This window comes from Artibeus jamaicensis, unplaced genomic scaffold, assembly GCF_021234435.1.
Source record: "Artibeus jamaicensis isolate MK-2021 breed Jamaican fruit bat unplaced genomic scaffold, CSHL_Jam_final scaffold_833, whole genome shotgun sequence".
In the NCBI taxonomy this organism is placed as follows: domain Eukaryota; kingdom Metazoa; phylum Chordata; class Mammalia; order Chiroptera; family Phyllostomidae; genus Artibeus; species Artibeus jamaicensis.
In genome coordinates this window covers 10,247,995-10,263,487 of record NW_026522056.1, presented here as the reverse complement: position 1 = coordinate 10,263,487, position 15,493 = coordinate 10,247,995, and the positions used below count along the sequence as shown (strand labels likewise).

Here is a 15,493-nt window from a genome sequence, read left to right as displayed (position 1 = left end):
GGAGTCGGGCAGTGTGAGGAGACAAAGGAATATGCCAAATGAAAGGACGGAACACAACTCCAGAAAAATAAATGAAATTGAGACAAGCAGTCTACCAGATACAGAGTTCAAAAACTGTTTGCTCAATGAATTTAGGGGTAGAAAAGATGGAACTCACTGAGAACTTTGACAAAAAAATCAGAAGTAACAAATATAGTAACTGCAATGAACAATACATTAGAGGGAATTAAAGCAGATGGTTTGATTCCCTCCAAACACAAATCAAAGCAAATCAGCAATCTGGAAGATGAGTTAGAGAAAAACACCTAATCAGAATAGCAAAATGGAAAAGGAACATTAAAAAATGAAGGTAGTAAAGGGACCTCTGGAAAAACATCAAGTGCACTAGCATTTGCATCATAGGAGACAAAGATACCAGAAGGGGGAGAGAGAGCAAGGGATGGAAAAATCACTTAAAGATGCAATGACTGAAAGCTTCCCTAACCTGACAAAGGAAACAGACATACAAGTCCAAGAAATGCAGGGAGATTCAGACAAGATGAACCCAAAGAAACCTCTACGAAGCCAAAGCCATGTCATGATCAAAATGCCAAAGATTTGAGAATCTTAGAAGACATAAAAGTCATGAACAAGGGAGCTCTCGTAAGACTGTAGCTAATTTATTAACAGCAACATTACAGACCAGAAGGGATTGGCACAAAACATTCAAATCAATGAAAAGCAAGGCCCTGCAATTAAGATACGCTACCCAGCAAGACTATCATTTAGACCTGAAGGAGAGAGAAATAGTTCCACAGACAAGTAAAAGCTAAAGGGGTACATCATCACTAAACTAATATTACAGGGAATGTTAAAGGAACTTCTTTAAGAAGAAAAAATAGAAAATAAAAATTCTCACTGACAAACAATAATAAAAGCAGTGGATCGATTATGAAGCCACTATAAAGGTTAAAAGGCAAAAGTAGGAAGAATATGTGTAATGCACTCATAAATTAGGAGACACACATAAATATAGAGGCACAAAGTAGTGAAAAATGACAATCATGAAAATGGAGAAGGTGAGTAAAAACTGCAGTGATTTCAGAATGTGTTTGAACTTGAGGGACCATCAACCTAAAACAGACTGCTATAAACACATCTTGGCAGATATGAAGCACATGGCAACCACAAACCAAAAATTTATGAGAGATATAGCAGAAATACAGAGACAAGAATACAAACAGGACACCACAGAAAGTCAACAATGTACAAGAAAAGAGTACGAAACAATAAGAAAGGAAAAGACAACTCAAAACTATCAGAAAACAGTAACTACATATGCATCAATAATTGCTTTACATATAAATGGACTAAATGCTGCAATCAAAAGCCTAAATATATAAAGTAAACCTTGATGTTCTCTCCCTTTATGTTCAACAGTCACAGTAGGGGATTTGGACAGATCTTCCAGACAGAAAACCAACAAGAACAACTACCATATGATCCAACAATTCCATTTTTGCATATTTATCCAAAGAAATCCAAAACACTAATTCAGAAAGCTATTTGCTTCCTCTTTTCAGTGCAGAATTATTTATGACAGCCAACTACGGAAGCAACGTCAGTGTCCCTCAATCAAATGGTTAAAGAACATGTCCTACATATATACAATGAAATATTACTCAGCTATTTTAAAGTATGTAACCTTGCCCTCTGTGAGAACATACATGGGCCTACAGGGTACTATGCTAAGTGAAATAAGCCAGACAGAGAAGGACAAAAACCATATGATTTCGCTGATATGTAGAATCTAAAATAGAAAATAAATGGAACCGAAACAGACTCCTAGACACAGAGAGGAAATTGATGGTTGCCAGATGGGAGCGGGGCTGAGGGAATAGGTGAAAAGGTTAAGGAATTAAAAAGTACAAATTGACCGTTATAAAATAGTTGTAGAATGTCAAGTAGAGCAAAGGGAATACAGTCAATAATATTATAGTAACTACATATGGTGTCAGGTGGGTACTAGACCCATCGGGGCGATCACTTCGTAAGTTATATACAAATGTCTGATCTCTGTGTTGCACATCTGAAACTAAGACAATGTTGGATGTCAACTGCAACTGAAAAAAACTTAATGTAAATTAGAAATTTTTAAATAAAAATGTGTGATTTTTTTTAAACATAATCCTTCTTCCACATAAGGGGGATTCATCTATTGGGCTATGATTTATGTGTATTTCCTAAGCCATTAAATACCTGGGGCCTAGCCCTGGCTGGTGTAGCTCAGTGGATTGAGTGCGGGCCTGCGAACCACATGATCGTGGTTCGATTCCCAGTCAGGGCACATGCCTGGGTTGCCGGCCAGTTCCAGCAGGGGACTCATGAGAGGCAACCATACATGGTTATTTCTCTCCTTCCCTTCCTCTCTAAAAATAAATTTAAAAAAAATTGGGGGCCCTTATCGACTACCTCTGAAACAGTCAAGATGTCTTTTGTTATCAAGGAGGTTTTCCTCTGTCACCATCTTCTATTTCCTCATAGATCTGTGCTCCGTGTACATGGGCGTGACAGAGTAACCAGGGGGAGAATTTCCTTCTCAGCTGGTAGACTCAAGGCAACAGTCCCGCATGTGTCTCTCTTCTACCTACCCTTTCCTCTTCCTGTCCATTCCCCCCAGCACGTGTCGATGGTACTTTGACACCTGGTTTACACGGTCTTTTGGCGGAATGTAAAGGAAGTGCTGTGTTCTGCTTCAGAAACATGATCTCTGGAAGTTTGTCTGAGGCACATCTTGTTAACTTTGTTCATTTTATAAGAAAAATTGAAATAAAACACCTCCACTGTAAATAGGAGGGCCTTTAAAATTAAATTTGGGCATCTGGAGAGCAGGATATATTACTTCCAGATCACATTACTTAGAGCAGAAAAACGACCAAAACAAAGCAAAATGAAACAAAAACCTAGGAAACTAAACAGACAAATAAGAAGCAATCCCCATGATAATATAAACTGGAGACAGGAAACTTAAAAACATTTCTTAAGGAAATGAAATTTTAGACATAGAACCAGATAGTTGGTGGGAACACAAACCCATTACAACAACAACAAAAATATTCTGTAGAATGTGTACGCCTGCAAAGCACAGGGAGGGCAGCAGTTCTGAGCCAGGCATTGTTCAGGAGATACAGAGGTAGGCCTTCCACGAGGGCTGGCCCAGGAGAGGCCTGTGCTGGTTTGTCATTCAGAGCAAAGGTTGAATAGCCTCCCACTGCCCCCCCCCCTTTACTTCCTAGTTCATACTGGTTATTCTGTTTGAAAAGGTAGAGATAGGCCTGAACCTAGAATGAGCTGGGCCTGCAAAATTCAACATTTATTCCACAGGAAAGGACAGGTAGAAGCCTCAGGGATCTGCGATCAGATAACTTGAGTTTGAGTTTTGGTTGCAATACTATGAGCAAGTTTCTTAATTACTGTAAGCCTAAATTTACATACTTATCTATAAAATAAATGTTATAATATGCCTAAAAGACAAGGTTCTTTTTGAGGAGGAAGCGAGCAAATCCATGCAAAGGTTTTAGCATCCATAGTAGAAACAATACCTGGTGTGTGTGTGTTTTAGTAACAGGATTCCTATGACAGAAATCATACATGTTTCATAACCAGCAAAAGTATTGACAGTGTGACACTTCAGATATTTGGTTAAAACATTTCCTAATGTGTCTACTATAGTGCATTTGATAAAATAGCATATTTGTCATTAGAATTTATAAAAGGTACAAACTGTTCTTCAGATGAACCAGTCTTTTATTGAATGTATTGGGGTGATATTGGCTAATAAAATTACATAGCCTTCGGGTGTACAATTCTACAATATGCCAGCTGTACTGTGTGTTCACCACCCCTGGTCAGGTTTCCTTCCATCGTCTCTTTACCATTTATTCCCCCGCTTTACCCCTTTCTGCTACTCCACTCTCTCCTTTCTGTCTGGTAAGCACCATACTGTTGTCTGTGTCTATGCAGTTTGTTTTTTCCTTAACCCCTTCACATTTTCACCAAGCCCCTCATTCCTCCTCTCCTCTGACAACTGTCTGTTAGTTTGTTCATTGGATTCCACATATGAGTGAAATCACATGGTACTTGTCTTTATCTGACTGACTTATTCCACTTAGCATAATACTCTCCGGGTCCATCCATGCTGTCTCAAAACGTAAGAGTTCCTTCTTTTTTTATGGTGGATTAGTATGCCAATGTTTAAATGTACCACAGCTTTTTTTATCTACTCAACTACTGATGGGCACTTGGGCTGCTCCCAAATCTTGTCTATTGTAAATAATGCTGCAGTGAACATAGTGGTGCATATATTCTTTCAAATCAATGTTTTGGGTTTCTTATCTTCCCAGAATTGGAATCACCAAAAAAAATAGACCAGAGAAACAAAGTTAAAAGAATAAAAGAGCAATAAATTATTCCCTACCAGTAATCACTTGCAATGTAAATAGTTTAAATGCACCAAGTAAAAGACACAGGGGAGCTGAATGGAGAAAACGAGACCCATATATATGCTGTCTACAACAGACCCACCTCAGGACGAAAGATATACCCAGATCAAAAGTAAAGGGATGCAAAAATATGTTTCACACAAATGGAAATGAAAAGAGAAAGCTGGGGTAGCAATACTTACGTCTGACAAAATGGACTTTAAAACAGTCTATAGTAACAGACAAAGAAGGACATTACATAGTGATAAAGGGTCCCACCCACCAAGAGGATACCACTGTCGTAAACATTTTTGCACTGAACATAGTAGGAGCACCTAAAGAGATAAAGCAAATCTTGATGGACATAATGGGAGGGACAGACAGCAATACAGGCACAGCAAGGGGTTTTAACACCCCACTGTCCTCAGTGGACAGACCTTCCAGCCTGAATATCAACAAGGAAACAGTGGCCTTACATAACACACCAGATCAGATGGCTTTAACTGATACCACCTGAGCATTTCATCCCAAAGCAGCAGAATACACATACTTCTCAAGTGCCTGTGGAGAATTTTCTAGGCCAGATCGTGTGTTAGAACACAAAATGAGTCTCAGTAAATTTAGGAAGATTTTTATCATACCAAGCATCTGCTCTCACCATAATGTTATGAAACTAGAAATCAATCACAAGAAAAAACTGAAAAACACACCAACATGTGGAGGCGAGATAACATGCTACTAAACGGTGAATGGGGTTAACAACAAGGTCAAAGAAGAAATCAAAAGATACCTCAAGTCATATAAAAATGAGAACACAATGACCCCAAATTTATGGACAGAGCCAAAGCATCTTTAAGTGGGAAATTTTTAGCAACACAGGACTACATTATAAAACCAAAAAAAAAAAAAACCCAAATGAATAATTTAACCTTATACTTTATATATTTATAAAGATTTTATTTATTTATTTTTAGAGAGAAGGGAAGGGAGGAAAAAAAGAAAGAAACACCAGTGTGGGGTTGCCTATCATACATCCCCTACGGGGGACCTGGCCTGCAACCAAGGCATGTGCCCTGACTGGGAATCAAACTGGCGACCCTTTGGTTCGCAGGCCAGAGCTCAGTCCACTGAGCCACACCAGCCAGCGCTAACCTTACATTTTAAAGGAACTACAGGAAAAAAAAAAAGAGAGAAAAGCCCAAAGTGAGTAGAAGGTAGGGAAACAGAGGCAATAATAAAGATCAGAAGGAGGAAAAATAAAATCTAAAAAAAATAAAAAAATATTAATGAAACAAAGAGCACATACTTTGAAAAAATAAATAGATAAAACTTTAGCAAGACTGATCAAGAATAAATAGGGAGGGTACTGATAAATAAAACCAGAGACAAAAGAGGAGAAATAACTCCACAGAATTATAGAGAAATCATGTGAAAAGTTATAGGCCAACAAATTGGACAATCTGGAAGGAATAGGTAAATTCCTAGAAACATACAAGCTTCCAAGACTCAGAAAGAAACAATATCTGAATAGCAGTAAGTACTAACAAAACCAAATTCATAATAAAAAAATTCACAACAAACAAAAGTCTTGGGCCAGCAGGCATAACAAGTGAATTTTACGAGACATTCAAAGAAGAATTAAACTATTCAAAAAAAATTGAAGAATAGGGAAAGCTCTGAAACTCATTTATAGGAGGTCAGCATTACCCTGATACAAAGACACTACAAAAATAATAGGAAATTTTAAGCCAATATCCCTGATGAACATAGGTGAAAAAATCCTCAACAAAATATTAGCCAATTGACTCAGCAATGCGTTGAGAAGATACTACCTATCTATGATGAAGTGAGCTTTATTCCCAGGATGCAAGGTGAATTCAATATCCACAAAGCACTAAAAGGGATATACCACATTAACAAAATGCAGGATTAAAAAATCACATCCTAATAAATATAGAAAAAGCATTTGACAAAATCCAACATCCACTTATGAGAAGAAACTCCCAGCAAAGTGGGGATCACGGGCACATACCTTAACAAAACAGAGGTCATAGATGACAAACACATAGTTAACCTCACATTCAATAGCAAAAAGGTAAAATCAGAAACAAGACAAGGATATCCACTTCCTCCACTGTTATTCAGTTAGTATTACAAGGCCTAGCCACAGCAATCAGTAAAGAAATAGATGTGAAAACATCCAAACTGGAAAGAAGTAAAGCTGTCATTGTTTGCAGATGACACAATAGCATACACAGGGGGGAAAGCACATTTAGTCATGAGTATGCAAAACAGTTTATTTTTGTGTTATTACTTATTAATCGGTGTATTACATACAAACAACTGTAAACCTACTTTTGCCCCACCCTGGATATAGAGAACTCTAAAGATTCCAACAAAAAGCTGTTAGAACTAAAAAAGGAATTCAGCAAAGTAGAATACAAAATATTCAGAAATTATTCAGTTTTTATATACCAGTGACAAACTATGAGAATGAGAAATTATTAAAACAATCTCATGTACAATTTCATCAAAATAAAATACCTAGGAATAAATTTAATCAAGAAGTTAAGATTTGAGCCCTGGCTGGTGTAGCTCAGTGGATTGAGCTCGGGCCTGGGAACCAAGCAACCACGGTTCGATTCCCAGTCAGGGCACGTGCCTGGGTTGCAGGCTAGTTCCCAGCAGGGGACACATGGGAGGCAACCATACATTGATATTTCTCTCCTTCCCTTCCCCTCTAAAGATAAATAAAATATTTTCAAAAAAAGAAGTTAAGATTTGTACTTGGAAAACTATAATACATTAAAGAAAGAAATTGAAAAAAAAAGACAAATATTAGAAGGCTATATTGTGCTCATGGATAGGAAGAATTAACCTCATTTAAATATTCATACTACCCCCAAAAATCTATATATAAAACAAAATTTCAATGGCCTTTTTCAGATTTAGAACAAATAATTCTAAAATTTACATGGAACCACAAATGAGCATGAGTAGCCAAAGCAATCCTGAGAAAGAACAAAGTTAGAGGGATAATGCTATCTGATGTTAAACTATATGATAAGGCTATAGTAATCAAAAAAGCATGGTACTGGCATAAAAACAACACACAGATCAATGGGACAAAACAGAGAGTCCAGAAATAAACCTTCTCAGGGGTGTCAAACTCATTTTCACCGGGAGACACAGCAGCCTCAGAGTTGCCTTCAAAGGGCTGAATGTAATTTTAGGATGCTATAAATGTAACTACTCCTTAACTAGGGACAAGGTGCTGGGCATTGCTACCAGGTAGAAACAAGGTGGAGGGCCGAATTCGGCCCGTGGGCCTTGCATTTGCCACCTGTGCTCTACATAGTCAGCTAATCCATGACAAAGGTAGCAAGAATATACATTGCGGTAGAAACAGTCCGTACAATAATTGGTGGTAGGTAAACTGGACACGTAAGTGCTAAAACAATAAAAATAAAACAATACCACTTTTTTATACTGTATGCAAAAATAAACTCTAGATTAATGACTTTAATGTAAAGCCTGGAACCATATGGAACTGTAAAACTCCTAGAAGACATAGGCAGTCAACTCTTTGACACCACTTTTAGCAATTTTTTTTTGTGATGTCTCTTTGGGTAATAAAAACAAAAGAAAAATGAACGAGACTACATCAAACAAATGTTTTTTCCCAGTGATGGAAACCATCAACAAAATGAAAAAAAAAGGTCTCACTGGGTAGAAGATATTTGCCAGTGAAATATCTGATAAAGGGTTAATATGGAAAATATTTAAGGAACTCATACAACTTAACAACAAAAAACATTTCAGTTAAAAATGGACAGAGGACACGAACAGACATTTTTAACAAAGAGAATGTACAGATGGGCAGTAGACGTATGAAGAGATGCTCAAAGTCACTACTACTCAGGGAAATGTAAATTAAAACCACAAGGAGTTACCACTTCACACCTGCCACAATAGAGATCATCAATACATTAATAAATAACAACTACTTGCCAGAATGTAGAGAAAAGGAACCTGGTACACTATTGGTGGTATTATAAACTGGCCCAGCCACTATGGAAAACAGTATGGAGGTTCCTCAAAAAGCGGAAAATAGAACTACCATCTGACCCAGCAACTACACTTCTCGGTATTTGAGGAAATTCATAACAGTGGATTGAAAAGATATATGCACATCTCTGTTCACTGCAGCATTATTTACAACACTCAAGATATGGTAGCAGGTGTTTATCCATAGCCGAATGATAAAGATGTAGTACGTATATACAATGGAATACTACTCAGCCATAAAACAAATGAAATCTTACCATTTGCAACAACATGGATGGACCTACATGATTATGGGAGATGGAATGAATGACAAAGACAAACACCACATGAATTTGCATATATATGTAAGCTAAAAAAACAAATATAAGAAAGAACAGCAACAGAACAAATTGTCACCAGATGCGAAAGGCTTCAAAGGGATTGGTATGAAAGGTTAAAGGAATTCAGAAGTACAAATGCCAGTGGAAACATAGCCACGGGATACACAGTACACCATGGGGAACATAGTGATATTGTAACAACTATATATGCTGTCAGATGGGGACTAGGCTTACAGGAGATCACTTCATAAGGTATATAAATATCTAAACATCTAATCTCGGTGTTGTACACCTGAAACTATTCAATAATATAATACTGTATGTCAACTGTAATTGGAAAGTATTTTTTAATTGATCTATGCCTGGGAGTCAGGACATTTTTACATAGGGGGTTTGGAGGGAGAAGGGCACCCCAAGGAGAGGCAGCGCCATGGGCAACAGCACTCTTGGGATGCTGGAGAGGCAATGAGCTGATCAGACCAGAGCATGAATTTGTGTTGAGGTGCAGTGGAAATGAAGGCATACTATGTGGCAGCATCAGTTAGTAGAAGACCATAAAGACTGGCAGAGCAGCTGGCTCTGACTTGGAAGGAACCCTGCTAGATTCCCGTGTGCCAATGCTAGAGAATTATCCCCAAGAGGAAGGGAGTGGGCAGGGAAGATTGACTATTCCACAAATTTCAGAATCATTTAAGATTACAAAGACTGTGGAGGGTAAGCTGAAACAGTCAACACGTATCTCTTGGGGAAGGGGGATGGAAAAGGTTTCGAAGAACATGATCTATGAAGAAGGAAATCACAAAAACGGTCTTTGGAGATGGAAACAAGGACCTGGCTGGTTCAGTGAGAAAGAAAATAGTAATCATTCATTCTAATGCCAGGAGTGAATGGCTGCCTGGTGGAGAGTAGCTGCCTGGCCCTCTGTCTGGTGGGCATTTAGTCCTCGCTGAGTGGCTGAATCTCAAACACTGACATAGACTCTGGTATCAAGCATATTTGTGTCCTAGTCAACACTCACAGGAGCTGATTTTCAACAATCACGTCCTGCAGTTTTGAGGACCAGCCCCTCGGCCAGTCTGAAGGTAGGAGATTGAGCACATCTATCCGCACATGCTGCGTCTCCTCGGGCCTGCTGTCTGGGATCCCCAGCCCGTGGGCTGCGGGAAGCTGGCCACATTGTTCTCTGGCAAAAATGTGTATGGCTGGGTGTGGGTTATGTGAGTGGGAAGACGGGTGCAGCTATAAATACCTCCTAAGAACAATGGGTACCATGGAAATGCTTTGGGAGCATCCCATATAACAAAGGAAGCAAGAAATTAAATAAAGTTGCGAAAGAAATGACTCACCCTTAAAAATAAAAAGGTAGATTTTTCTCTCTTCCCTCTTTTCTTGTAATTGTAATATATGCACACACACAGCAATATCTGCATTATACTACAAGAAACAAAAGCAGATTGCAGAATAACATATAAAAGACAATTCCATGTTTTATGGATTAAAAAATAACTGTCCATGTGCAGTTTCCTGCTGATATATGTGTATAAGTGTGCACATAATTTTATACATATATAAAATCATAAGGGAAAAAGCCTGGATTTGTATTTATAACCTAAAGAACACACAATTTAAGACACCTAAAGAACACAAAATTTAAGACACTATTAAAATTTAAAAGCACTCCTGCATGTTTTAAGTACATCAAACAATTACAAGATTGAATTGTAATCACTTATTATCAATTTCCATTTACCCAGAAGATCCCTCTCAGTGTTTGTTAGACCCTTGGAAAACTGTTCTGATTCTCACAAACTGCAGGGCACTTGCCACTGGCTCAAAATTCTGTTCCTCGGCCCACAAAATTAAAAAGGGATCTTTCTGGAACCATCTGGATACTATTGCTACCCCAAAGCCTCCTAGGGAGGCAGAGACTAACTGAGGTTCAGTACACAGAGCCCAGATTTGTTGCCAAGAGGTGGTGGTGCCCTCAGTAATTACAAAAACACAAACCCCAATTAATCAGGAGCTCTTGGAGTAAGGCCCAGGCGTGGGTATTTTTTTAAAAAGCTCCCCAGGTGATTTGGATATGCAGCCAACGTGAAGAGCTATGGCCCTAATGGATTATTTTACTAAGGGGTCATCTGAACATGGCCTTGGAGAGAGGTAAAATTAAAGCAGGGAGGATTTGTTTGACCAGGGCCAAGTGGATGCATGGCCCTCAGCCTTGTGAGAAAATGATTATGCAAACAGAATAAAAGAACATGGAGAGTGCGCAGTTCTCGCAAAACACAGTGAGGTCAACGGGTAGCCCTCTCTCAAGCTCCTGGATCAGGGACTGCTCAGACATTTCAAGCTGGGAAAATGTTCTGTGCTAGCAGTTTGCTGACGTGATGCTGGCGGTGTTTCACAGAATGCAGCAGGACCCAGTTTTGATGCTGATGCGAGGGGACTACAGCTCTCCTGGGCGCCAGGGCTGCCAGCCGTTTCCATGAGCGGAGGCGCACTGACACACAGGGCGTGCTGGGCCTGAGCGTGACGAATCCCTCCGCAGAGCGGGAGCCCTCTGAATAATTTTTACCCTGCTCTAGGAAAGCACTTTCAAACGGATTTCAAATGGAATGTGCTTCGTTTTCACTCTGCTGATTTATAGTGGGTGAAAGCCCACTAGTGAGCCCGCAGGGTCTTCTGCTCCCTGCCCTGCTCCATCCATGTCAGGAAGCCGCAGTTCTGATCCCCACAGTCTCATAAAGCAAGGCCAGAACTAGATACAAGGATCTGAAAGATACTCCCTCTCGGGCCCGCATGAAATTCACCAGAATTTGGAGTTGTGATTCATCTCCAAGAGTCTTTTTTTGTGTGACTCTGAACAAACAGTGATGATGATCCTGTTTATAACATGTTGAAATTATGTTAGTAGCTACCGTTTACTGATACTTAACATGCGCCAGCCCTGTGCTGTGCACTTCGCATTCATCACATGCAATCCCAGTACCAATCTTCAAGGAAATTGTCATTCCCATTTTACTTTGGGGAAAGACACCGAAATCACACAGATAGAGACAATTCAAGATTTCAGTCCTGCTCTTACTCTGAGAGTCTGCACTAACCCCGTATCGCCACACTGCCCACGGGGCGGGGAATGCCCCTCTGTCCTGTGTGCCCTCCGGGCGGAGCTGTCTCCGGACCTTAGCCCTAGGCTTGTCGGTCTCATTCGCTCTCTCCTTCAGTGTGGCACCCCAATTTTTCCCAGCCTGGCTGTATCTGATTCATTTTTCTAGGGAGTTGTTTTATATATCACCCATTTATAATGGAGTTGCATTTTGCTACCCGGCATAATCTCCCTTCCTGGGGCTTAGAAGGAAGAAACTACAGTTCAGCTGAGCCAGGGCTCTAAACAGATGTTCTGCAGCCTCCCTGTCCAGTGCTGGCCATGCATCACTTTCAAGGGCCATAGCCGCCCCCCGCCCCCATGACTGTGCCCCGTGCCAAATGCTGTGAGACAGTGTGCGATAAGCAAAAACTGAAGTCAGCTTCAAACCACCCCGGTGTCTTCATTCTGATTCTTGAGCACATTAGCACTGGACTCTGGGAGGCCTCGCCTGCTCTCACGAGAGGGAGTGCATTAAATTTGTGTGGTGAGCAGGATGTGAGCGTTATCTCTTGTAAGAAACCTGACTGTATAAAAATCTGAATGTGAGCCTATCAACTGGAAAAAATTATCTTTTATGATGATTTTTTATTTTAAGAAAGATTTGCCAGAAATTACTATTTGCCAGTTAACTTTCCCCATATATTAAAAAAAATGGTGGCCTATTTGCAAGACTGTGATTTACATGTATCTTTTAACAGCTACACCCTCAACAAATCAGCAAAACACCCAAGAGTCATACTTCAATCACAGTGCAAGGGTTTCCGTCGAAATTGGTGTTAAGTGGAGGAATAGGCGAGGGTAAGAGAAAGCCTGTGAAGGATTCAGCACACAGCTGTGTCTATCTGCCAGGGAGGGGGTACGGTGCAGCCGGTCAGATAATATTTGTGAAGTTCTCAAAGGTGGACTGTACTAGATTTGATTCAGTGAAAAATATAATCCAAAATGACAGTGCCTCACCCCAGTTGGCTCGCCTTCAGGCAAAAGGAGGAAGGGGACAGCACAAGGTGACCTTTCAAGGTCCCTCCGCCACAGTGTCATTCTGTGAGGACCTTGTAGCAAGCTCAGTGCTCCATCTGAGCCCTAGCAGGGACCACTAAGAAGGACAACTCACCGTGCAAGTCTTCTTGAATCTTGGCTTTGGTGTCTGAAGTGTAGGCCCTTCCTGGACAGGCCCAGGAAGCAGAATGGGGATTGGGAGGGTTGGGGGGGGGGGGGGGGGGCGTGGTGTAAAACAAAGTCAGCCCCAGCTGCCAAGACTCAGAGTGATTGACAAGATTACCGCAGGACTACCTGGTGGCGGGACTCAGGGCCGGAGAGGGCGGATGGAGGGCAATAGGGAGAACTAATAAAACTCACCTGGACTCTGGCTCCGGCGGCCCCACTTCAGTGAAAGGCTGGGTGTCCTTCCTCTGTGTCCACCTCATCTGACTGCTGCCCTACTCAGTGCCATGCTTGCCAAGTGACGCCTTTCCACTCAGAGGAATTGTACACAACGTACCAAATAACAGATGTGAAACCAAAAAAATGCGACTTCTTAAAAACAACCTCCAACGCGCTCGCAGTGCCGCACGCAGACCCGACGAGAATGCATAAACAACATAGTTTGAAACTTTTTATCCAAGCTGTGATAACTGCAGACCAGTGCAGGATCCCTTTAAATATTTATTCACTGGTTCATTTTTCTATCAGCATATATAGTGAAATAGCATCCCTTACCTGAGCCGCCTTCTGGCTGTATGTAAAAATGGGCAGGCTGCAAGCTCACTGCTCTCATCATGCTGATACGAATCTAGCAAATGCAATGGAGAGAGAAACTCTAGTGAGCCTGAGGGAAAATTAAAAAAGGAACGAGGCGATCATCCTAAAAATGTAGCGAAAAGGAAAAATAAAAAATGAGAATGAAAAGGAAAATTATGGACAACATAGTCCATATTGTCTGCAAAAATGTTTCATTTTCAGAGGTAGACAGAGTGATATAGGAAATATATCTGCTCTGTGTAAATTTATTAAATGCAACTTTTTTCTCTTTCTTTCTTTTAGATAAAAAACCTCTTCATGAAATAAAACCCCAAAGTAAGTTACCTTTCCTCTTGTGAATATAATTCATTCTCATATTTGCTGCTTTACTGTTGTCTTTGCTCAGGAGCCAAACAGAACCGAAGTTTGTACGGCAGAGCCAGGGCTTCTGGGGCTTCAGCTCATTGGGTTTGGAGTCACAGAGCAGAGGTTTAAATCAGAAAGAAATATGCACACCTCTGCCCTCCCTCAGAATAATAGTAAATCTCTCCTCTTGATTCCTCCTGCCTGTAAGTCCATTTCTCTGCAAATACCATCTAGAGTTCTTATTTCTGAGGAGATTTACAGCACTAAAATTAATAAATATTTGTCAGCACACACGTTCAGGAAAGCAGCCTCGTACAAAAGCCTGACTACACCTCTCTCTACCCAGGAGGAGGGGCCTGGGATGCAAACTGTGAAGTCCGTGGCAACTAGGTAACCCAGAAGCCAGCACTCCACAGTCAGACCAGCGGGAGCTGAAAAGAGGGGGGGTCGGTGCTAACTCGAGCTCTCTAAATACAGGCTCACAAACTGGACAGGCCTTGGCGTTAACTCCATCTTATGCAACTGGTACATTTGGGGAAAGGAGCAGAGATTGAATGGTTGGCAGCTCGCCTTTGAATTTGTGGTTCTTGGCCTTGATTGAACTTGAAGACCACGCGGAGGGCTTTTAAAAATGCCAATCCCCAGACCGTCAAACTGGTGAAATCAGAATGGCTAGAACCCAGTAATCTCTAGTTTTAAAAGATCCCCAGGTGACTCCAGTGTGCAGCTAGGCTTGAGAACCACTGTCTTAGAAACTCGTTTCTCAAAAGGTGGATCAGCAACCACGTGCATGAGAATGTTGGGGTGTGGTGGGAGCCGGTTATATATGCCCCAGCTCAGAGTCAAACAAATGAATTAGAATCCCTAGGATGAGATGAGGGACACCAAGAATCTACATTGTAATATGTTCCCTCAAAGGATTTTCAGGTGCTCAGAACTATGTACAACACACCAGAGATCAAAGGGTGTCAGCAACACTGTTTTCACAGTCGGGGAGTGAGGCCTGGCCTGGAGGGTTCAGTTTGTAAACCTTGCCACAAATGTCCCTGGTGTGCAGTATTGCTCATTTGAGTATAAAAATAAATGGCTTTTGATCTTTTAATCCTAGGGTATTAAAATTCAAATAGCTTTGAAGAGTTAGTAGTTCTTATTAGCCACCTTTTTGAAAGAATTAAGACCCTTTGAAGACAGACAGAAATAGGTTCCTTGGGACAAGGGGTCAGGAGACATGAGAGAAAGATCCAGTAAAGCTATTTATGTTCATAGTTTGTGATGTTGCTTCACTTGGGCTGGGGATATAAAGATGCCATTGCTTGCAGAGTCTGAGATCTTTGCAGAACAAAAACAAACTTTCTTAACTTATTTTCTGCACTGTCTACTGCCCATAAAGTAAT

At 40.6% G+C, this 15,493-nt stretch overlaps 1 protein-coding gene across 7 annotated transcripts in view; it reads left to right on the top strand.

The window, feature by feature from the left end:
* Positions 1-15,493, top strand: part of UNC5D (unc-5 netrin receptor D) — a 482,399-nt gene that overhangs the window by 381,681 nt on the left and 85,225 nt on the right. For 5 of the 7 annotated variants that reach the window (XM_053660063.1, XM_053660060.1, XM_053660059.1 and 2 more), the window contains one exon: positions 14,037-14,069. The exons of the other annotated variants lie outside the window; for them this stretch is intronic. In XM_053660063.1, coding sequence (XP_053516038.1) covers positions 14,037-14,069 — 33 coding nt within the window. The remainder of the gene's footprint in view (positions 1-14,036; positions 14,070-15,493) is intronic. 7 annotated transcript variants of the gene reach the window in all.